This window comes from Anomaloglossus baeobatrachus, chromosome 2, assembly GCF_048569485.1.
Source record: "Anomaloglossus baeobatrachus isolate aAnoBae1 chromosome 2, aAnoBae1.hap1, whole genome shotgun sequence".
NCBI classification, from domain to species: Eukaryota; Metazoa; Chordata; class Amphibia; order Anura; family Aromobatidae; genus Anomaloglossus; species Anomaloglossus baeobatrachus.
This window is the reverse complement of record NC_134354.1, coordinates 688799694-688824785: the sequence shown is the minus strand read 5'-3', so window position 1 is coordinate 688824785 and position 25092 is coordinate 688799694. Positions and strand designations below refer to the sequence as shown.

Here is a 25092-nt window from a genome sequence, read left to right as displayed (position 1 = left end):
CAGGCAGACCCTCCTGCTTCCCCTGTCCAGGCGGCAGGGACAGAGTTGGCAGTTTTTGCTGAGAAACTTTCTGAGTCACTTTCACAATCCATGGCTCAGTCTATGGACAAATGGTCTGCCAAGCTACTAGAAGCCTTGCAGTCCAGACCGGTCCTTACACAGGCCCCAGGCACTGTTGGATCATCGCCTCCAGGCCCCTCTCGGTCTGCGCCGCAGCGTGCTCCCGGGGTGGCCCCTAGGTCTCACGTGGAGGACTCCTGCACGGACCACAGTCCCAGACCGGCTAAGCGGGCTCGCTGGGAATCTTCCCCGACTTCCTCACACTGCTCGGGGTCTCAGCTTGAGGACTCCCTGGAGGATGAGGCGGACGTCGCAGCTCAGGGCTCTGACCCTGACGTTGCTCTCAATCTTGATACACCTGAAGGGGACGCCATAGTAAATGACCTTATATCGTCCATCAACCAGGTGCTAGATCTCTCTTCCCCAGCTCCACCTATAGAGGAGTCGGCTTCGCAGCAGGAGAAACACCAGTTTAGGTTTCCCAAACGTACACGGAGTGCGTTTTTCGATCACTCCAACTTCAGAGATGCTGTCCAGAAGCACAGAGCTTTTCCGGACAAGCGCTTTACTAAGCGCCTTAATGACACACGTTACCCCTTCCCCTCTGACGTAGTTAAGGGTTGGGCTCAATGTCCCAAGATGGATCCTCCAGTCTCTAGACTGGCGGCTAGATCTGTAGTATCAGTTGCAGATGGCTCATCGCTCAAGGATGCCACTGACAGGCAGATAGAGCTCCTGGTGAAATCCATCTATGAAGCCACAGGTGCGTCTTTTGCCCCGGCCTTTGCAGCCGTGTGGGCACTCCAAGCTATCTCAGCTTGTTTGTCTGAGATTAATGCGGTGACACGTACCTCTGCTCCGCAAGTTGCGTCTTTGACTTCTCAGGCGTCTGCTTTTTCGTCCTACGCCATGAACGCCGTCCTGGACTCTGCTAGCCGTACAGCGGTAGCATCCGCTAATTCGGTGGCAGTCCGCAGAGCCATGTGGCTACGCGAATGGAAGGCAGACTCTGCTTCCAAGAAGTTCTTAACCGGTTTGCCGTTTGCTGGCGACCGTTTGTTTGGCGAACGATTGGATGAAATTATTAAGGAATCCAAGGGAAAGGACTCGTCCTTACCCCAGTCCAAACCGAAGAGACCTCAGCAACGGAAAATACAACCGAGGTTTCGGTCCTTTCGGCCCTCAGCCAAGTCCCAATCCTCCTCGTCCAACAGGCCAGAGAAGGGCCAGAGGAACTCTTTTGCGTGGCGGTCTAAGGCACGCCCCCAAAAAACCGCCGGAGGCACTGCCTCCAAGGCGGCCTCCTCATGACTCTCGGCATCCCCTAGCCGCATCCTCGGTCGGTGGCAGGCTCTCCCGCTTTTGCGACGCCTGGTGGCCACATGTCCAAGACCGATGGGTGAGAGACATTCTGTCTCACGGTTACAGGATAGAGTTCAGCTCTCGTCCCCCGACTCGTTTCTTGAGAACATCTCCGCCCCCCGAGCGAGCCAATGCACTTTTTCAGGCGGTGAACACTCTGAAGACAGAAAGAGTTGTGATCGCTGTTCCCCTCCAGGAACATGGTCGCGGCTTTTACTCCAACTTGTTTGTGGTGCCAAAGAAGGACGGCTCGTTCCGTCCCGTTCTGGACCTCAAACTGCTCAACAGACATGTGAGCACCAGACGGTTTCGGATGGAATCTCTCCGCTCTGTCATCGCTTCGATGTCACAAGGAGACTTCCTAGCATCGATCGACATCAAGGATGCTTATCTCCATGTGCCGATCGCACCCGAACATCAACGCTTTTTGCGTTTCGCCATCGGGGACGAACACCTTCAGTTCGTGGCATTGCCTTTCGGCCTGGCGACAGCCCCACGGGTGTTCACCAAGGTCATGGCATCTGTTGTGGCGGTCCTACACTCTCAGGGCCACTCGGTGATTCCCTACTTAGACGATCTTCTGGTCAGGGCACCCTCTCAGATGGCGTGTCAAAACAGCCTTTCCGTCGCTCTGGTGACTCTCCAGAAGTTCGGGTGGATCATCAACTTCCCAAAATCCAAGTTGACACCGACCCAATCACTGACGTACCTTGGGATGGATTTTCATTCTCAGTCAGCAGTAGTCATGCTACCGCTGGACAAGCAGCTTTCGCTGCAGGCAGGGGTACAATCTCTTCTTCGGGGTCAGTCGCACCCCTTGAGGCGCCTCATGCACTTCCTGGGGAAGATGGTGGCAGCGATGGAGGCAGTGCCCTTCGCGCAATTCCATCTGCGGCCACTCCAGTGGGACATTCTCCGCAAATGGGACAGGAGGTCGACTTCACTCGACAGGAACGTCTCTCTTTCCCTTGCAACCAAGACGTCACTTCAGTGGTGGCTCCTTCCCAACTCTCTATCGCAGGGAAAATCCTTTCTACCCCCCACCTGGGCTGTGGTCACGACGGACGCGAGCCTGTCAGGGTGGGGGGCGGTTTTTCTCCACCACAGGGCTCAGGGAACCTGGACCCCGATAGAGTCATCCCTTCAGATCAATATTCTGGAGATAAGGGCAGTGTATCTAGCCCTATTGGCCTTTCATCGGTGGCTGGAGGGCAGGCAGATCCGGATCCAGTTGGACAACGCCACTGCCGTCGCATACATCAACCACCAAGGCGGCACTCGCAGTCGTCAAGCCTTCCAGGAAGTCCGCCGAATTCTGCAGTGGGTGGAAGCCACAGCTTCCACCATTTCCGCAGTTCACATCCCGGGCGTAGAAAACTGGGAAGCAGATTTTCTCAGCCGACAGGGCATGGACGCGGGGGAATGGTCTCTTCACCCAGACGTATTCGAGAGATCTGTCGCCGCTGGGGAACGCCGGACGTCGATCTCATGGCGTCACGGCACAACAACAAAGTCCCGGCATTCATGGCCCGGTCTCAAGATCACAGAGCTCTGGCGGCGGACGCATTAGTTCAGGATTGGTCGCAGTTTCGACTGTCTTATGTATTTCCTCCTCTGGCGATGCTGCCCAGAGTGCTGCGCAAGATCAGGTCCGACTGTCGTCGCGCCGAGGCGGTCGTGGTACCCGGATCTGTGGCATCTCACGGTGGGTCAACCGTGGGCGCTCCCAGACCGCCCAGACTTGCTGTCTCAAGGGCCGTTTTTCCATCTGAATTCTGTGGCCCTCAACCTGACTGTGTGGCCATTGAGTCCTGGCTCCTAGCGTCCTCAGGGTTATCTCAAGATGTCATTGCCACTATGAGACAGGCCAGGAAACCAACGTCCGCCAAGATCTATCACAGGTCTTGGAGGATCTTCTTATCCTGGTGCTCTGATAGGGGTTTTTCTCCCTGGCCCTTTGCCTTACCCACTTTTCTTTCATTCCTTCAATCCGGAATGGACAAGGGTTTGTCTCTCGGCTCTCTCAAGGGTCAAGTATCGGCGCGATCCGTATTTTTTCAAAAGCGTCTAGCCAGGCTTCCGCAGGTCCGCACGTTCCTGCAGGGAGTTTGCCACATAGTCCCACCTTACAAGCGTCCGCTGGAACCCTGGGATCTTAACAGGGTGCTAACGGCTCTTCAGAAACCACCTCTCGAGCCGCTGCGGGATGTCTCTTTACCACGTCTTTCGCAGAAGGTGGCATTTCTAGTGGCAGTTACATCGCTCCGTAGAGTGTCGGAGCTGGCAGCGCTGTCATGCAAAGCCCCCTTCCTGGTTTTTCACCAGGATAAGGTGGTTCTGCGTCCGGTCCCGGAATTTCTCCCTAAGGTGGTATCCCCTTTTCATCTCAATCAGGATATCTCCTTACCTTCATTTTGCCCTCATCCAGTTCACCAATGTGAAAAGGATTTGCACTCGTTAGATCTGGTGAGAGCTCTCCGGCTCTACGTGTCTCGCACGGCGCCCCTGCGCCGTTCAGATGCGCTCGTTGTCCTTGTCGCTGGCCAGCGTAAGGGTTCGCAGGCTTCCAAGTCAACCTTGGCTCGGTGGATCAAAGAACCGATTCTTGAAGCCTACCGTTCTTCTGGGCTTCCGCTTCCTTTGGGGCTGAAAGCCCATTCTACCAGAGCCGTGGATGCGTCCTGGGCATTGCGGCACCGGGCTACGGCTCAGCAGGTGTGTCAGGCAGCTACTTGGTCTAGTCTGCACACTTTCACGAAACACTATCAGGTGCATACCTATGCTTCGGCAGACACCAGTCTAGGTAGGCGAGTCCTTCAGGCGGCGGTTGCCCACCTGTAAGAGGGGGCCGTTTCGGCTCTTTTTATTGAGGTATTCTTTTACCCACCCAGGGACTGCTTTTGGACGTCCCAATTGTCTGGGTCTCCCAATGGAGCGACAAAGAAGAAGGGAATTTTGTTTACTTACCGTAAATTCCTTTTCTTCTAGCTCCTATTGGGAGACCCAGCACCCGCCCCTGTTCCCTTCGGGCTGTTTGTTCTTTTGTGTACACATGTTGTTCATGTTGAATCGTTTCTTTTGGTTCATGGTTTTCAGTTCTCCGAACATCCTTCGGATTGAATTTACCTTAGACCAATTTATAAGTTTCCTCCTTCCTGCTTTTGCACCAAAACTGAGGAGCCCGTGATGCACGGGAGGGTGTATAGGCAGAGGGGAGGGGTTACACTTTTTAAAGTGTAATACTTTGTGTGGCCTCCGGAGGCAGAAGCTATACACCCAATTGTCTGGGTCTCCCAATAGGAGCTAGAAGAAAAGGAATTTACGGTAAGTAAACAAAATTCCCTTCTTTGTCAATGTACACAGAAAGCTGCTAATTAGAGGAGTGGGCAGGGTTATACAGAGCTCAGCAGTCAGAACTGCAGGAGAGAAATCTGCAATTTTAGCAAAATGACTACAAGCAGTACAGTAAGTGACGCATCGCTAAAATCAGGCTCTCCGCCCCTGCATCATGCTGCTTTCAGATTACATAGAAAAACCTAGTGACAGATTCACGTTAAGGGATTGGCTAGAATTTTGCTAAATTCTGTTTACAAAATGATAAGAATGAGTTAAAAAAATGGAGTTGTATTCACCTCCTTTATTCCATTCTTACCTCTGTGTAAAAATATATAAATCAGAAAGGTTTACCTGCATACCTAGGTAGCTAGCTTATTAGTGACCAGGGACAAAGGGACACACAATGGACCTGCTAGCTATACATAATTAACATAGTAATGGAAAGACAACTCTGGTTTCTACGTGTGTGTATTAGGTTGGTACGTAAATAGTTATGGAGTATTGAGTCCGATATAGTCCCACATAATCAACATAATTATGGTGCCTTTAGCGTTTTATATATGAAGTTCTGATCAAAGTAATAAGTGCCAGGCAGGTCTGGTGTCGCATCACCCAGACCCGCGTTTTGTAATACTTCCTCAAAGGGCAGCCCCCTGAGGAAGTGTTGCGAAACGCATGGCAGTTCATGTTACCGTATTTTTCGCTTTATAAGACGCACCTGATTATAAGACGCACTCCCAAATTTGGTGAAGGAAAAGAGAATTATTCTTTTTTTATGTTAAATGGGGTCAGTCTTATAATGCCAGTGTCTGTCTAGCAAATCATATAGGGTATATCTCTCTTATGCCCCCCATCCTATAATTAGCCCCCTTAATCTGGATATGGCCCCCTTATATTGAATATAGCCCCCTTGTGCTGACACATGTCCCCCTGTGATGCCACATGTCCCCCTGTGCTGGCACAGGTCTCCTATAGCTGGCACAGGTCTCCTATTGCTGGCACACGTCCCCCGGTGTTTGATATGGCCCCCATGCTGCTGCCCATAGTAAAATAAACACTTTACTTTACTTTCTCCAGCGCTGTCTTCCCTCGTGTCTCCCTCCGTGCAGCTCAGCTCCTGCACTTCCTGGTTCTCGGTGCCAGTCATGTGATCAGCACAGCAGAGTGACATGATCTCTGCGTGCCTGATCACAGCGGCAGCAGTGAGATCGGGAAGACACGCTGGAGGAGATAAGTAAAGCTTTTTTATTTTAGGATGGGCATCAGCATGGGGGCCATATCTAACACAGGGGGGTTTATGTGCGATCAAAGGGGGCGCAGGCAGATATAATATGCGCCGCTCCCCCAGCCCATCGCCGCGGTGCGGTTTCAGCACTACTGTGATGGACAGTGGCTGTGCATATTATGAGTGGGAGCAGGAGATCTCCCGCTGCAGCTTTCACCAGCCCCCAGCAGCCCCCAGCACCGCTCGAGAGTTGCCCCCATCTCTCCTGGACTCGTATATTCGGATTATAAGACGTACCCCCTACTTTCCCCCAAAATTTGGGGGAACAAAAGTGCGTGTTATAAAGCGAAAAATATGGTAAGTCTTTGGCGTGCCTCCATCAATAGATGTGCTGTGCTGTGATGAGGGTCAGATTTTAAGATGAACGATCATTCTTTTTGTGCGTTTATGTGGTAGATGGGGGCACAATAACCACAGAGTTCTTTGGTGGATTGTGGCGTTTTTTAGCAGTCCTGTGGCAATTACAGGTGAAGCACTGAGTTGTTTTTGTTTTTTGTATTGGGGTTTAGAAAAAATGCATAGATGTTGCTTTTTATGCTGGGGAGTCTATTTGAGGAGAAAAAGACTCATGGCACATCCTTCATTTCTAAGGTGAACAGGTGCAAACTGAACTTGAAACGGGAGACGGTTGCACTCTGTAGTGCTAAGATATATGGAACAAGGAATATGGGAATGCATTACTGCTTTGAAAAACATGGATACTTTTATCTGAGCCCAACAGACAGGTTTTTTTTTAACCCAAATAGAGACATTAGTTTGGTAGGGACCCAACAATAAAGTCACCTTGCCGTTGGCTGTAGGGCTCACGTATAACTGGCCATTTTTTGTGTGCTAAGTATCTCAAATTTTACATGTTTCTTTGTCGCTCCATTGGGAGACCCAGACAATTGGGTGTATAGCTTCTGCCTCCGGAGGCCACACAAAGTATTACACTTAAAAGTGTAAAGCCCCTCCCCTTCTGCCTATACACCCCCCCCGTGCATCACGGGCTCCTCAGTTTTTATGCTTTGTGCGAAGGAGGCACACATGCACGCATAGCTCCACAATTTAGTCAGCAGCAGCTGCTGACTATATCGGATGGAAGAAAAGAGGGCCCATAACAGGGCCCCCGGCATGCTCCCTTCTCACCCCACTCTGGTCGGCGGTGCTGTTAAGGTTGAGGTACCCATTGCGGGTACATAGGCAGGAGCCACATGCTGTTTTCCTTCCCCATCCCTTAAGGGCTCTGGGTGAAGTGGGATCCTAATCGGTCTCCAGGCACTGGGACCGTGCTCCCTCCGCAGCCCCTGGGGAATCTGCTGGACAGGAGCCGGGTATCGTCAGGGACAAGGCCCTGCTACTGTGAGGTACTCTGTGTCCCCTTGGGGACGGCGCATGGAGCGCTTGTGTCATACACGCTGCAGCACTGCTGGGTGTGTTAGTGCGCCGGGGACTACCGCGCTGACCGCGCTTGTTTGCCGGCCGCGCTTATAACTTTAGTCCCCGGCTTCTGCGGCCTAGTACCGCATACTCCCGCCCCCGGGCCTGCCAGTCAGGGGAAGGGCGGGACGCTGCACTGGACGTCAGCGCTGAGGGCTGGAGCATACTTTGTATCCTCTTCCCCCCTCACTGAGCACCGTGGGGCACCAGATTCCCGCACTTTCTAGGGCACGCCCACGGCCCCCTCCTCCTCACAGAACGCCGGCAGCCATTCCTGTCAGCACTTCTGAAGCTGGAGAGGAGAGACAACACGGCTCTGGGAGACCCAGGCAGGGAATCTGGTGGTCACACAACCGCTTTGGGCGGTCGGTAAGCCGCACCTGTTTCTAGGTGCTGGCCCCCCTGGGTGCCGAAGTGTATATATATATATATATGCTTATATGCTATACATTTACTCTGTACGGTCGCACTGTTGGTTTTTGGCTATATACCCTCCCGGATTGTACTCAGAGGAGACAACAGCATGTCGTCCGCAAAAAGCAAGGGTGCCAAAGCGCAGGCTTACTTTGCAACCTGTACCTCATGTGCGGCTATGCTACCGGCAGGTTCCACCTACCCTCATTGTGTGCAATGCTCGGCCCCTGGAGCACTTACTCAGCCGGAGCCTCTGCCACTGGTGGCCCAAGTGGATCCACCTGCTACCACTGTCCAGGTGACAGGGACGGAGTTTGCAGTATTCGCTGACAAACTTTCTGAGAGTATGGATAAATGGTCTGCTAAGATACTAGAAGCCTTGCAGTCCAGGCCGGTAACACAGGCCCCGGGCACTGTTGAATCATTGACCCCAGGCCCCCCTCTGTTGGAGCAGCAAAGTGCTCCTGGGGTGACTCATAGGTCCCAAGGTGAGGTCTCTGACACGGACCGCAGTCCCAGACCGCCTAAGCGGGCTCGCTGGGAGCTTCCCTCGACTTCATCACACTGCTCAGGGTCTCAGCAGGAGGACTCTCTAGAGGATGAAGCGGAGGTGGCAGATCAGGATTCTGATCCTGAGGCCGCTCTCAACCTAGATGCACCTGAAGGAGACGCCATAGTGAATGACCTTATAGCGTCCATCAATCAGGTGTTGGATCTTTCTCCCCAAGCTCCTCCAATTGAGGAGTCAGCTTCTCAGCAGGAGAAATTCCGTTTTAGGTTTCCCAAGCGTACAATGAGTACGTTTCTGGATCACTCCGACTTCAGAGAGGCAGTCCAGAAACACCGAGCTTGTCCAGATAAGCGCTTTTCTAAGCGCCTTAAGGACACACGTTATCCCTTCCCACCTGATGTTGTCAAGGGTTGGGCTCAGTGTCCCAAGGTGGATCCTCCAGTCTCCAGACTGGCGGCTAGATCCATAGTTGCAGTGGAAGATGGGGCTTCACTCAAAGATGCCACTGACAGACAGATGGAGCTCTGGTTGAAATCCATCTATGAAGCTATCGGCGCGTCCTTTGCTCCGGCATTCGCAGCCGTATGGGCACTCCAAGCTATCTCAGCTTGTCACTCGCAGATTAATGCAGTCACACGTGCCTCTACTCCGCAGGTGGTGTCCTTAACCTCTCAGGCGTCGGCGTTTGCGTCCTACGCCATTAATGCTGTCCTGGACTCTGCGAGCCGTACGGCGGTAGCCTCCGCCAATTCGGTGGCAGTCCGCAGGGCCATGTGGCTACGTGAATGGAAGGCAGACTCTGCTTCCAAAAAGTTCTTAACCGGTTTGCCATTTTCTGGCGACCGCCTGTTTGGTGAGCGATTGGATGAAATCATTAAACAATCCAAGGGAAAGGACTCATCCTTACCGTAGTCCAAACCAAACAGACCTCAACAACGGAAGGTACAATCGAGGTTTCGGTCCTTTCGGCCCGCGGGCAGGTCTCAATTCTCCTCGTCCAACAGGCCACAGAAGGGTCAGACGAACTCCGATTCATGGCGGTCTAAGTCACGTCCTAAAAAGACCGCCGGAGGAACCGCTCCCAAAGCGGCCTCCTCATGACTTTCGGCCTCTTCACACCGCATCCTCGGTCGGTGGCAGGCTCTCCCGCTTTTGCGACGCCTGGCTGCCACAGGTACAAGACCGTTGGGTGAGAGACATTCTGTCTCACGGTTACAGGATAGAGTTCAGCTCTCGTCCCCTGACTCGATTCTTCAGAACATCTCCGCCCCCCCGAGCGAGCCGATGCTCTTCTTCAGGCGGTGTGCACTCTGAAGGCAGAAGGAGTGGTGATCCCTGTTCCTCTTCAGCAACAGGGTCACGGTTTTTACTCCAACTTGTTTGTGGTGCCAAAAAAGGACGGATCTTTCCGTCCTGTTCTGGACCTAAAACTGCTCAACAAACACGTAAAAACCAGGCGGTTCCGGATGGAATCCCTCCGCTCCGTCATCGCCTCAATGTCCCAAGGAGATTTCCTAGCATCAATCGACATCAAAGATGCTTATCTCCACGTACCGATTGCACCAGAGCATCAGCGCTTCATGCGTTTCGCCATAGGAGACGAACACCTTCAGTTCGTGGCACTGCCTTTCGGCCTGGCGACAGCCCCACGGGTCTTCACCAAGGTCATGGCAACAGTGGTAGCAGTCCTACACTCTCAGGGACACTCGGTGATCCCTTACTTAGACGATCTGCTTGTCAAGGCACCCTCTCGAGTGGCATGCCAACACAGCCTGGACATTGCTCTGGAGACACTCCAGAGATTCGGGTGGATCATCAATTTCCCAAAGTCAAATCTGACACCGGCCCAATCGCTGACATATCTCGGCATGGAGTTTCATACTCTCTCAGCGATAGTGAAGCTTCCGCTGGACAAACAGCGTTCACTACAGACAGGGGTGCAATCTCTCCTTCAAGGCCAGTCACACCCCTTGAGGCGCCTCATGCACTTCCTAGGGAAGATGGTGGCAGCAATGGAGGCAGTTCCTTTTGCGCAGTTTCACCTGCGTCCACTTCAATGGGACATTCTCCGCAAATGGGACAGGAAGTCGACGTCCCTCGACAGGAACGTCTCCCTTTCTCAGGCAGCCAAAGCCTCTCTTCGGTGGTGGCTTCTTCCCACTTCATTGTCGAAGGGGAAATCCTTCCTACCCCCATCCTGGGCGGTGGTCACGACGGACGCGAGTCTGTCAGGGTGGGGAGCGGTCTTTCTCCACCACAGGGCTCAGGGTACCTGGACTCAGCCAGAGTCCTCCCTTCAGATCAATGTTCTGGAGATAAGGGCAGTGTATCTTGCCCTAAAGGCGTTCCAGCCGTGGCTGGAAGGCAAGCAGATCCGAATTCAGTCGGACAACTCCACCGCGGTGGCATACATCAACCACCAAGGCGGCACACGCAGTCGGCAAGCCTTCCAGGAAGTCCGGCGGATTCTGCTGTGGGTGGAAGCCACAGCCTCCACCATATCCGCAGTTCACATCCCGGGCGTAGAAAACTGGGAAGCAGACTTTCTCAGTCGCCAGGGCATGGACGCAGGGGAATGGTCCCTTCACCCGGACGTGTTTCAAGAGATCTGTTGCCGCTGGGGGATGCCGGACGTCGACCTAATGGCGTCCCGGCACAACAACAAGGTCCCGGCATTCATGGCACGGTCTCAAGATCACAGAGCTCTGGCGGCAGATGCATTAGTTCAGGATTGGTCGCAGTTTCAACTGCCTTAGGTGTTTCCTCCTCTGGCACTGTTGCCCAGAGTGTTACGCAAGATCAGGTCCGACTGCTGCCGCGCCATCCTCGTCGCTCCAGACTGGCCGAGGAGGTCGTGGTACCCGGATCTGTGGCATCTCACGGTGGGCCAACCGTGGGCACTACCAGACCGACCAGACTTGCTGTCTCAAGGGCCGTTTTTCCATCTGAATTCTGCGGCCCTCAACCTGACTGTGTGGGCATTGAGTCCTGGATCCTAGCGTCTTCAGGGTTATCTCAAGAGGTCATTGCCACTATGAGACAGGCCAGGAAACCAACGTCCGCCAAGATCTACCACAGGACGTGGAGGATATTCTTATCCTGGTGCTCTGATCAGGGTTTTACTCCCTGGCCATTTGCCTTGCCCACTTTTCTTTCCTTCCTTCAATCCGGATTGGAAAAGGGTTTGTCGCTCGGCTCCCTTAAGGGACAAGTCTCAGCGCTCTCTGTGTTTTTTCAGAAGCGCCTAGCCAGACTTCCACAGGTACGCACGTTCCTGCAGGGGGTTTGTCACATAGTCCCTCCTTACAAGCGTCCGTTAGAACCCTGGGATCTGAACAGGGTGCTGATGGCTCTTCAGAAACCACCTTTCGAGCCAATGAAGGATATTTCTCTTTCACGCCTTTCGCAGAAAGTGGTCTTCCTAGTAGCAGTCACATCACTTCGGAGAGTGTCTGAGCTAGCAGCGCTGTCATGCAAGGCTCCTTTCCTGGTGTTTCACCAGGACAAGGTGGTTCTGCGTCCGGTTCCGGAATTTCTCCCTAAGGTGGTATCCCCCTTTCATCTCAATCAGGATATCTCCTTACCTTCTTTTTGTCCTCATCCAGTTCACCAATGTGAAAAGGATTTGCACTTGTTAGATCTGGTGAGAGCACTCAGACTCTACATTTCTCGTACGGCGCCTCTGCGCCGCTCGGATGCACTCTTTGTCCTTGTCGCTGGCCAGCGTAAAGGGTCACAGGCTTCCAAATCAACCCTGGCTCGGTGGATCAAGGAACCAATTCTCGAAGCCTACCGTTCTTCTGGGCTTCCGGTTCCCTCAGGGCTGAAGGCCCATTCTACCAGAGCCGTGGGTGCGTCCTGGGTTTTGCGGCACCAGGCTACGGCTCAGCAGGTGTGTCAGGCGGCTACCTGGTCGAGCCTGCACACTTTCACGAAACACTATCAGGTGCATACCTATGCTTCGGCAGATGCCAGCCTAGGTAGGCGAGTCCTTCAGGCGGCGGTTGCCCACCTGTAGGAAGGGGCCATTTTACGGCTCTATTACGAGGTATTATTTTACCCACCCAGGGACTGCTTTTGGACGTCCCAATTGTCTGGGTCTCCCAATGGAGCGACAAAGAAGAAGGGAATTTTGTTTACTTACCGTAAATTCCTTTTCTTCTAGCTCCAATTGGGAGACCCAGCACCCGCCCCTGTTCCCTTCGGGCTGTTGTTCTTTGTGTACACATGTTGTTTATGTTGAATGGTTTTCAGTTTTCCGAACTTCCTTCGGATTGATTTTACTTTAGACCAATATATAAGTTTCCTCCTTCCTGCTTTTGCACCAAAACTGAGGAGCCCGTGATGCACGGGGGGGTGTATAGGCAGAAGGGGAGGGGCTTTACACTTTTAAGTGTAATACTTTGTGTGGCCTCCGGAGGCAGAAGCTATACACCCAATTGTCTGGGTCTCCCAATTGGAGCTAGAAGAAAAGGAATTTACGGTAAGTAAACAAAATTCCCTTCTTTTCATAGCAGTAATGAATGTCTGTTTTCCCATATTCATTGTTACACATGTCTTAGCACTACAGAGTGCAACCGTCTCCTTTTTGTTACTATATTTGAGGAGAAATCTCATAAAGAGAGTGATAGTGGAGGGTGTATATAATGTCTACGTTATTCTACAAATCATTGCCACCCTGAATCAAATGGATTAATTTTCGGATACCTCTGAATTGACCGGATTAGTATTCTTCTAGTGCTGGACACCGGTGAAGTCATCCAGGATGAGGAGAACTAAAGTAATAACTTTATAAATCCTTAAGCAATATATGCCACATTTTTATTGTAGAGTTTATTATGTCTGTCTGCCTTGGCGGAGTTGTAAAATACTTAGCAACTTGTGACATATGGCCGACTAACTTTGCGCTTTAATTAAGGAAACGCATATCTTGCTTGCCATGTTTTAGATCAGTAAATTTAGGTTTTTGCTGGGTATGTTGGACAAACATTTTTTTTAACTGTTCCCTGGCTCTCACTTTACACCAATATTTTATGACCAAAAAAATATTAATACAGATATTAAAATCCATCTTTTATTATTTTTTTTTCACCAGGCAGTGGCACTTCCAAAAAGCTGGCAAAAAGGAACGCTGCCGCTAAGATGCTCTTACAGATTCAAAGAGTACCCACTGAACATCGGGAAAATGGAGACATGGAGCCGGACGACGATCAATTTGCTATGGTATCAATCTCCTTGGCTTTTTTTTTTTCTTCTTCTATGAAGGACTTATGGTTCATTGCAAATTTGATTTATTAGTAAAATTTACAAATTTTTGCTGTTTGCAATAAACCAGACAAGAACAATATAAATAGCTCAACTCTATTAATATAAGAAATTATTTCTCCAAAATCATCACAAAATGTCACTTTTACAGATTACTGTAGTTTTAAGGATTATTTAATCCACGAATTAGAATCCCTTATAAGAGAGACATTTTTCTCAAGTACCTGATGTAAATTATCAACAGACTAATCAGGAAAAGAGCACATCAAATACCTGGACTGGCTGGGGTTGACTGAGATTAATTGCTTTTTCGATATATGGTTAAGTCAAGCCAGTAGTTGAAAGTGTTAACTGAAGAGATCATTGCAATAAATAAGGAAAGAATACAAAAAGATGGCCAAGAAATTGAAGGATTCTAGAGATACAGTTGGAGGCAATACTTGCAAGTTCAAGCTATAGGAACACTGCATAGGAGCAGGTGGTTGGTGATCGCTACCTTATTCTGCTATCCATGGCTTGAGGATGCCTACAGTGAAGCATTGCGGGGGCTTGGTGATGCTGCCTACAGTGAAGCATGGCGGGGGCTCAGTGATGCTGCCTACAGTGAAGCATGGTGGGGGCTCAGTGATGCTACCTACAGAGAAGCATGGTGGTTGCTCGATGATGCCTACATTAAAGCATAGCGGGGGCTCAGTGATGCTGCCTACAGTGTAGCATGGCGGTGGCTCGGTGATACCTACAGTGTAGCATGGCGGTGGCTCAGTGATGCCTACAGTGAAGTATGGTGGTGGCTCGGTGATGCCTACATTAAAGCATTGCGTGGGCTCATAATGCTCTTGGGTTACTTTGCTTTCTCCAGCACTGGAAATATCCAGCGTATAAAGAGAAAGATTGATTCAATGAAGTATCAGAAAATCCTATGTGACCACATAATGTGTGGTAGTTTTTCTGTTGTAAAATCAAATGATGCTCAAGCAACTGTTCCTAAGTAAACCTCAAAGTCCTCCAACATAGTTTCAGTAGAATTCCTGGATGATTCTGGAGTGGCCATTACAGTTGCCTGACTTGAACCTCCAAAAAAAAAAATTTGCTGGGATGTGAAGGAGGTTCCACAAACACAAGAATATTAGTGAACTGGCAGCCATTGCCTGTGCGGATGGGCTAAGATTCCTCAGGATGCTGCCATAAGCTGGTGTCTGATGTATGACCTTTGTGGCAGGTCATAGTAAATCCACTTTAAGTAATGAAGACAGTTGTTACATATAGGATGATTAATTCTGAGACTGCAGTCAATAAAAATGGTAATTTGGGTTGAATCTGGAGAAAACACTTGTTACATTAGGCTAGGTTCACATTTCCGTTGTTTTAAATCCGTCAGGTTCGTCAGCAACGGATCAGTCGTTTTTTAGATGTCAACTGACGCAACAGATGTGTTTTTCACAGGAATCCTGTGAAAAAACTCATCCGTCGCGTCCGTTACATCCGCTGTGCATCAGTTTTTTGACGGATCAGTCATGATCCGTTTGTGTTTGGGACAGTCTAGTGGTTGTGCCAAACATATGCTGGGCATGCTCAGTAGAACATGACGGAATCCAGCGCTGGATTCCGTCGTAAGACGGATTACGACGGAATCCAGCACCATAGACATCCATTACAAGCTTGACGGATGGTGACGGATTCCTGCGTGGTGCGTTAATTTTGACGGCTTGAAAAACATTACATTCTGCGTTGTTCCCACCCGGCTGTCAGTACAAAAACGACTGAACGCGGCGCAGCGGATGCAACGCAAGGTAATCAGTCACAATCCGCCACTACTACAAGTCTATGGGACACAACGGAATCCGCTAAATGGATTGCGTTGTTTACCATAGCCGCGGATGGTGACTGATACAATTTAACGGAAATGTGAACCTAGCCTTAGTTGTGATGAGACATTTATATTTTCTTTATTTGATTGGTTTATTGAAAACTGGAAAAAGGTTTTTATATTTTGCTAATAAACCAATGGGAGTGTAGTATATTATTGATTATGATACTAGATTTTTTAAGTATATAACAAACTTGTTAAAAAAAAAAAAACTGCTTCTATAGGTTATCTGAGCAGGGACACTTGCCCACTTGCCTTTCTTTTTCTTTTTTTGTCAAGCTGATCAGTAAGGAAGTGGAAATGACTGATTTGTTATGTCTGCAGAATACCGGAGGGGGACGGATCGATGGGAGCAGAGGTCGAGGATTGGCCTGTACATGGGACTCTCTGCGCAATTCTGCTGGAGAAAAGATCCTTCACCTGAGAAGTCACCCGCTTACCATCCTGAATTCTGGCTTCTGCACCCTCCTCCAAGACCTGTCTGATGAACAAAGCTTTCAAATCAGCTATCTTGATATTGGTAAGATAGGGATTTCTACTCCGCATGTATGGCACATGCCTATTTCGTTTTATTGCAAGAACTTTTTTGCTGAAAACTTTTTGCAGAAACTAAAAAAAAAAACCTACACTGCAGAAAGTGAATTCAGAAGAGGAGGCTGATAAATGGGGAAAATTATTTTTCTTCACTTGTAAAAAAGAGGTTAAAGATTTGAGTTTACAAACTAGTAGTATTGAGTGTTCCAGATGATGTAGGCATTGTCATAGTAGTCCGCAGTATGAGGCGGCTCAGAACCAACAGTACCAGGCTTGATTTTTAAAGTGAACCTTTCAGGTGCAATATGCACCCAGAATCACGAGCCGTTCTGGGTACATACTGCTAATCTCGGCCTAACTGTCCCAGCATCTAGTAGCATACATAAAGAGATCTTTAGAAAAAGTATTTCTAAAGAGCTTTTATCATATGCTAATGAGCACAGGGACGAGTCACAAGGGCGCTATATCCTGCTCTCATTCCACCCTCTTAGCATGGATCACACCCACAGGGGCGTGCTAACATGCTATTCAATGCAGCATCACCAGCGGTGATGCACATACCTGTGTCCACTGTGAACACTGATCTGAATGCACTGTATGAAGTGTCCCAGCTTTAGAGAGGTCTAGTGCATATGACCAGAAGTGCCGGGACTTCTGATCAGCGGTGACAGTGGACACAGGTACACGCGTCACCGCTGGTGATGATGCTTTGAGTAACCTGTTATCATGCCCCTGTGGGTGTGCTTACATGCTAAGAGGGCGGAATGAGCGCAGAAACTAATGCTCTTGTGACGAGTCCCTTCCCTCATTAGCATATCATAAAGGATCTTTAGAAATACGTTTTCTAAAGATTTTTTTTATCTATGCTACTAGATACAGGGACAGTTAGGCAGGGATTAGCAATATACATCCATAACTGCTCATGGTTCTGGGTGCATATTGGACCTGACAGGTTCCCTTTAAATGATGCCAAGCTGCTTTTGCCCCATTGTGCAAAGTAACAGAGTTAATTTGGTCCTGTCGGTCTGCCTGGCATCCACTGACTAACAGTAATAAGCTTTTCATTTGAGTTATTGGCTCCCTTAAGGCAAGAAACCAGATTCTGACAGAGGCGTAGGAAGGACAAGACTATCTCTTACAGCACCCTCAACCATATTAAGGGGTGTAGGATGTGTGCACAATCCCTGCCGCTCACACATGTCAGCAGAAGATATCTGAATTTGACGACATCTGCAACTTTCTTTGTCTTTAGTACGGAGATTGTTATATTACATATAATATCCAATGTCTTGGTGTCTGAAAACCACGACGGATTAAAGGGATTGTCCACTATTTGGACAACCTCTTAATTCCCCATGTGCTCCCCCATAAAAATGTAAAAGCCTATACTCCCCTCCGCTGCCGGTACAGTTCTAGCTATGTTGGAACTTGCGTTCCCGTGGCTCACTTGACATTATGACAGGCGAGCACCATGACCCATCAACACCGACTTCCTTCTCGTTGCCTTCAGACGTTTAAGTAATTAACAGGCAGTGAGCTCTGCGGCTGCCACTCCATAACTGATTACTAACCGTACGAAGGTGGGAGAAGGAAGCCAACACTGGTTGATAGAAGGTTTCACATATCACAACAAAGTCATGTGGATCACAGGAGTGGAAGTGCCAACATCACTGGAATGGCGCCGGCACTGGAGGTGAGTATAGGCTTTTTCATTTTTATGTGGCGCACGTGGGGAATGAGAACTGCTTGTCCAAGTATTGCACAACCCCTTTAAAGCATTGTACATTGGGTGTGTGCATGGTCATAAATTAAAGTTTGGAATTTGTTTATTTTTTTTCCCTGCTTTTCATTTATCTATTTTGTAACTGTCTTTCCCAGATGAGCGCAGTTTGAGTGGTCTATGTCAATGTCTTGTGGAGCTTTCAACACAGCCCACGACTGTATGTCACGGTTCTGCAACCACGAGAGAAGCAGCCCGAGCAAATGCTGCAGGCAACGCTCTGCAGTACCTCAAAATAATGGCCGGCAGTAAGTGAATGTGATGAAGAGAGAAGAACATAAGACAACTTACGTTTTTATCAGTTACTTCAGTCACTCAAGGACTCGACACCAGAAGAGCCTTAACCGACTAGTATGCACCATAAGCTCCCGAAAATTCACCAATGTGATGGTATCAGCGGTGGCTGATAAACTGTGCTGCTACTTTAGGAACCTACCGCAAACTCATTATCAGAACTTACTGAGGTTGAGCTCGTGGTAGATTTTATTTGCTGGGATCCATGTTTTCCACCGCAACGGTTAGCCGTCAGCTCTCCTCCTTGAGACCCCTCAGCTAATGTTGGGTGGAAATACTCAACCCCAGTGATGGTTCTAGCGGGGAGTGAGGTGAGTGTTCTCCACACGCTTGATTACGGTGCGCGGGTTTGTATTTATTTTTTTTTCAGTTTTCATTTTGATGAAATGTTTATTTTACAGTTCTCTTGTAAGACTGTGCTTTTGTGGCACTTTGTTCAGGTATTTGTAATTTACCTCAAGGATCAGCTCAGTTGATGGAAGAAACTAAAGGACATAAGATCTTCAATCTTGAACATGAAAGGAGTGAATTCAGCCAGCAACATGTCACTTATATTGGACACTTGAGAAGCTTTTATATTATTTTAGACCATGTCCATGTGATGACAGCTGTGTGCATCCTCTGTCATATTTACTGTACAGGACTGTGTTGAAACAGTCCTCATCCATTTTTCTGGAAATAACTATTTGAATTGTGTTCAACAGATGTTTGTTCTTATTTAGTTTATTTTCTTAAAGTTGAAAAATCCCGGGCGAATTCAGAAAAAAAAGCAAAATTGTAATTTGCTGGTATAAATATAAATCCATATGTGGAAACAATGCGTCTCTTGCATTACTACAAAACTTTTTTTACTACTTCTTATTATAACGCCATTTATTCCATACCGCTTTATATGTGAAAAGAGGTATACATAATAACAAGTACAATAATCATGATGCAAGGCACAGACTGTTACATTAGGAAAGAGGACCCTGCCCGTGAGGGCTCACAGACTACAAGAGATGGGTGAGGATACAGTAGGTGAGGTTGGAGATGGTCGTGCAGCGAGATAGTGGAATGAGGGTTACTGCAGGTTGTAGGCTGGTTGGAAGAGATAGGTCTACAGGTTTATTTTGAAGGTTTCCACGAGAGTCTGATATGTTGGGGGTAAAATCCAAAGTATGGGGAGAAATCTTGTATGCAGTTTTTGAAAGAGGAGATAAGAGCGAAGTAGAGAAGGTGATATTGTGACGATAGGATGTTGCGTGTAGGTAAGTCCCAGAAGACTAGGTCACAGATTTATGGCGGAGACCGGTTGCGGATGGCTTTGTATATCATGGTTAGGGTGTTGAACTGGAGTCTTTGGGGAATTTTAAGCTAGTGAATTGTTAAGAGAGGAGGGTTCTGGAAATAGTGGGGGAGACAGGTGGATAAGTTGGGTAGCAGAGTTTAGGATAGATTGGAGGGGTTCAAGAAGAGAGGCCATAGAGCAGGAGGTTGCAGTAGTCTAGACTGGAGATGATGAGGGCATGCACTAGAGTTTTTCCAGATTCTTGGTTAAGGAGTGTATGGATTCAGGGAAGATTTTTGAGTTGGAAAGGGCTTGGATACGTGGCTTGAGGCTCGACGTTTGAAGGAGAGAGCAGAGTTAAGGGTTACCCCGAGGCAGCGAGCTTGCGGGACTGGGGAGAGTTAGCAGCCTCCATCTGTTGGGGATGTTGAGTGAGATGGGGGAAAGATGATGAACTCTGTTTTGTCCATGTTTAGGTTTTACAAATCGAGCAGAGACAAATAATGAAACAGTTAGTAAGGAGGTAATACCCGATCCAGAGAGGTAGATCTGTGTGTCGTCAGCATAGAGATGATACGGAAAACTGGGAATTAATGAGCTGTCCCACTCCGAAGACGTAGATGGAGAAATGGAGGGATCCAAGAACTAAACCTTGGACTTCAACAGCAGGCGAGATGAGGAGGTTGTATGAGTTGGAGATGCTAAATGTCTAGTCTGTAAGGTTTGAAAAAATCCAAGATAGAGCCCAGTCTGTAGTAGGAGGGAATGGTCCACTGCGTTGAAGGCAGAGTATAGGTCCAGGAGGAGGAGGAGGACAGTAGTGTCACTTGCCATTGGAAGTTAGTAGGTCATTGGTGACTTTAGCTAGAGCAGTTTCAGTTGATTGATGTGATAGGAAGGGAAGACAGTTCAAGATGGACATGCTTCTCTAGTCGTTTTGAGGCATAGGAGAGAAGTGATATGGGACGGTAGCTAGACACAGAGGATGGTCAAGAGAGGGCTTTTTGAGGATGGGTGTGCTTGAGGCATGTATAAAGCATGAGGGGAAGACACCAATTGTTAGTGATAGGTTAAAGAGATGGGCTGGGATGAAGACTGTGGTGAGGATGAGGTGGGACTGGGACGGGAGCTGGTAAACTGCAAAGGTGGGGATATGTGATCTGGAGAGTAGAGAGGAAAATTTATCTTCTGTAATGGCAGAGAAGCTTGGTTTTGGAGGAAATGGTCTGAGTGGTTATGAGGCGGGGCTGTAGGCCAATTAATGTCAATCTTCTGCTTAAAGAATGAGGCAAAGTCTAAAGAGGAGAGGGAGGAGGTGCTAGGGGACAGATGAGAGAATTGAAAGTGTAATAGCTGTTTAGGGTTGTGAGATGGAGGATATTTAGGTTTGTTTTGCAGCAGTGAGTGTGGACTTGAAACTGGTGAGGGAATGTTTCTTTGTGATGAAATGCTTGCTGGAATGGGATCTCTTCCATCTCCACTCAGCAACTCTGGAAGCCTGTCTCATTTGTTTAGTCAAATAGCAAGCCAGGCACTCCAACGATCATTGGTTTGCCTGGCTTTCTATTCTACTACAGCCTCCTTCAGAAGTGCCATGTTTTTTCTCATTTGTTTGATTCAGTTCTCTAGTCAGGCTGGTGTGCCAGGGTTGTGTATTGATTGTGAGTTGTGGTATGTGCGAGGGGGCGAACAATTCAATAGCTGCAGCTACTGTGGTACTATGTAAAGCGGCAGCAGCATCTGCATCGTGTAGGGAACGTACATCTGCAAGAGGGAACAGGGACTCAGGGAGTGAGTGTAAATCAAGGTGTTTGAGATATCTGTTAGTGTGTCAGGTTTGTGGAGTGAGGCTTGTACGCTTGGAAAGGAGAGGGAAAATAATTCAAGTAGGTTGTGGTTATACAGGGGGAGAGATGAATTAGAAAGGTTAGATTGGGAACAGAGGCGGGTGAAGATGAGGTCCAGCTTGTGGCCATCTTCCTGGGTGGCTGCAGATCACCATTGAGTGAGGCCGAAGGAGGAAGAGAGTGTTAGAAATGTAAAGACCGCTGAGTGGGAAGTGTCAGTGGGGATGTTCAAGCTACCCATGATGACAGTGGGGATGCCAGCGGAAAAGAAATGACGTAACCAAGCGGTGAAGTGGGAAAAAAAGGAGGTGGCTGGTCCTGGGGGGGGTAAATGACATCCAGTTGGAGGGGGAGTAGATGTGGACTGAGTGCACCTCAAAAGAGGGGAGAGTAACAGGATGGCAGTGGAATTGGGGTGAAGTAGCAGTTATCTGACAGGAGAAAACCAACCTGGAGGGAAGGGTGTGAGAAGAATTGAAAATAGCATAAGACAGTGTAGCTGGAGAGGCTGTGTCAGAGGGGGTGAGCTAAGTTTCGGTGATGCAGAGAAAAGAAAGTTTGTTAGTGATGAAAAGGTCATTAATGTATGAATGTTTATTGCAGACAGAGCGAGCGTTCCATAGAGCTTCTTGTTAGAGAGACTGTGAGCGTGAACTGGGTGCATGGGTATAAGGTTTGAAAGGTTGCGCAAATCAGTATTAGATCATGGATAGGAGTTATAAGTGACTGAGGGGATGTGGTGAGGAAGGCCAGGATTTGGAGAGATATCACCAGTAGTGAGGAGAAGCAGCGAGAGTGTGTTAGGTTGGTGCAGGAGAGGCCATGAGGTGGCTGTGTGCATTTGGAGACAGGATTTTATGTTCAGGAACAGATCTGAGAAGGAAGTGAACTATATAGGGAGGAGGGAGGAAGAGATAGCAATCAACTGGTTCGGTGTAGGGATTGGGGTGTTAGTAGTCAGTGAAGGGGTAGTAGTAGAAAGAGACAAAATATCCAGTTACCTTCAGTTCTCTTCTGGTTTAATTCATTGCAGTACACTTAAACAATGAACTTAGATGATGCATAGCAGACTTGAAACAGTCCGCAACCATTTTTCTGGATTTAACGAATTGGTTTCAACATGTTGTGAATTTTACCATTGAACTCCTTGTTAGAAAACACCAACTTGTGCAAAAAGTAGTGAAACATTGAACAGTTGGACTTGTGCATTCAAACGTTTAAAGGGAACCTGTCAGCAGAATTTCTTTATCGTTCCTATGGGAGACCCAGACATTGGTGTATAGCTTCTGCCTCCGGAGGACACACAAAGTACTACACTTAAAAGTGTAGCTCCTCCCTCTGAGCCTATACACCCCCTGGAGAAACCAGATCTAGCCAGTTCATTGCTTTGTGTTCAGGAGGCATACATCCACACATGCATTCTCATCTGATTTTTCATGTTTGGAAAGAGTTTGAAGAAAAGCGGGTCCAAGTCTGGACCCCCTGCATGTCCATTCTCACCCCACTGTGTCGGCGGTGCTGTTAAGGTTGATTACAAGGCTGGAGCCTTACATGCCGCGCTCCTTCACCATCCCTCGAGCTCTGGCTTGAAGTGGGAGCCAGCACGGTTCTCCATGCTTTGCAGGAGACCGGTCTCCATCCGCAGCCCTTCAGGATCCTGCTGGACGGAGCACTCATCCCCAGGGACTTGGCCCTGCGTCTCAGCAAGCTAAGTACCTGAGATGTTTATATTCTGGGGGTCCCTGTATTTTATTATGGTGGGAGAGTGTGCTGAGTGCGTTTTCTAACATTTCCGGCCGGTTCTCTGGCTTTCCCCTGAGAACCGCGCCGATGGTGCCTGCGCGCCGGCCGCACAGCTCAAATTTAGGCCCCGGCTTCGCCGGAGGCCTACTTTCGTTTTCACTGCCCTCGCATGTCATTCATGCAGAGGGACAGTGCGGCTCCGCCCAGCGGCCGATTTGCACAGGGGAGAGACACTCTTCTCTGAGTACGTGTCTCCTCCCCTGTAAATCTCTTTGGCCCTCCAGATCCTGCTCTCAGAGTTGGCCTCGCCCCCTCTCCTCGCTCCGGCGCCATTTTATCAGCGTTTTTCTCTGCGATCATCACTGGCTGCAGCATCCCTGCTGAGGTGTTGGGGGTTCGGGCTTTGGGATCTGGAGGGCACACAACACCGCTCCAGCGGTCTGGTAAGCCACAACCTTTGGTTGTGGGCCTCTGTATATACTCTCTGGGGGTCACTCTAGCAGAGCCCCCACTCCAGCAGCATGTCTCACACGAGGAGCAAGGCAAAGCTATACTCAGTATGCACTGCATGTAAGCTCGTGCTGCCTGATCCGAGCACATTTCCACATTGTGATGCCTGCTCTAACCTGGCGGTGCCTCAGCCTGGAGTCTCACCCCCTGTGGTCTCTCAGGCTGCTCCTGCTCCTGTGGCTGAACCCCCGGCTTGGGTAGAATCCTTAACCAGGTCTATCTCCCAGTCTTTTGCCGACTCCATGAGACAGCTGTCCCGGACTTTGCTGAACATGCATCAGCCCCCCTCACAGGGTGCCTCTGCTGCTAGGGCTCTCTCAGCGGAGCTCACAGAGGATTCTTCATCTGGTCCCAGGCCCCGTCCTCCTAAGAGGAGACGTAGGGCTTCCTCCCCTTCCTCGCCCCACGGCTCTGTTTCAGAGGCTGACTCGCAGGACGAGAAGGATGCCTTTACAGGGGGCTCGGATGCTACCTCCATGTGCCCCATTGATCTGTCCGAAAGTGACTCAGATGTTAGTGATTTGATTGCGTCCATTAATTCTGTACTGGACCTCAATCCGCCAGTATCAGAGGAGCAACCCTCTCTGGCAGAAAAGCACCAGTTTACCTTGACTAAGAGGACAAAGAGAGTGTTCTTTAACCACTCCAGTTTTCAGGCCACTGTGACCAAGCCTAGGGCCTGTCCTGACAAACGCTTCCCAAAGCGTGGTTCTGATGACCGTTTTCCCTTTCCACCTGAGGTGGTCAAGGAGTGGGCTCATTCACCAAAGGTAGACCCCCCTGTGTCTAGACTTTCAGCCCGGACCGTGGTATCAGTGGCTGATGGCACCTATCTTAAGGATTCCACTGACCGTCAGGTTGACCTTCTGGCCAAATCTGTATATGAGGGGGCAGGGGCCTCGTTCTCCCCATCTTTTGCAGCAGTGTGGGCTCTCAAAGCCATCTCTGCTTCTCTAGAGGAGATGCATTCCCTCGCCAGGGAATCTATGCCCGAGATGGTTGCCTTAACTTCCCAAGCTTCCGCTTTTTCATCCTATGCCATGTCTGCCATGCTGGAGGCCTCTCACCGCACTGCGGTGGCTTCGGCTAATTCCCTCGCTATCCGCAGGATCTTGTGGCTTCGACAGTGAAAGGCAGATGCTTCTTCAAAGAAGTACCTTGCTGGGCTCCCTTTTGCTGGGACCAGGCTATTTGGTGAACAACTGGATGAAATTATTAAGGAAGCTACTGGCGGGAAGAGTACTTCCATGCCACAAACTAAAACCATGAAACCTGTCCAGGGTAGGAACCAGTCGAGGTTTTGTTCCTTTCGTTCCTCCAACTGGTCGTCCTCTAAGCCCTCGGCCTCGTCCACTAACTCAGCCAAGGACCAAAAATCCAACTGGCGCACAAAGGCGCGTCCACAGAAGACCGCAGGAGCTGCTGCCACTAAGGCAGCCTCCTCGTGACTATCTGTCAGCGCCAGCAACGTCCTTAGTCGGTGGCAGGCTCTCCCACTTTGGCGACGCGTGGTTTCAACACGTCTCCGATCAGTGGGTGCGGGATGTCATCTCCCACGGCTACAGGATAGAATTCTCTTCCAGCCCGCCAAACAG

The 25092-nt window shown here is 49.4% G+C and overlaps 1 protein-coding gene across 2 annotated transcripts in view; it reads left to right on the top strand.

Annotated features, from left to right (window-relative positions):
* Positions 1-18948, top strand: part of TARBP2 (TARBP2 subunit of RISC loading complex) — a 79865-nt gene extending 60917 nt beyond the window's left edge. For both annotated transcript variants that reach the window (XM_075337199.1, XM_075337197.1), the window contains exons 7-9: positions 13483-13610; positions 15844-16039; positions 17932-18948. In XM_075337199.1, coding sequence (XP_075193314.1) covers positions 13483-13610; positions 15844-16039; positions 17932-18089 — 482 coding nt within the window. In that variant the 3' untranslated portion in view covers positions 18090-18948. The remainder of the gene's footprint in view (positions 1-13482; positions 13611-15843; positions 16040-17931) is intronic.
* Positions 18949-25092: the final 6144 nt, after the last annotated feature.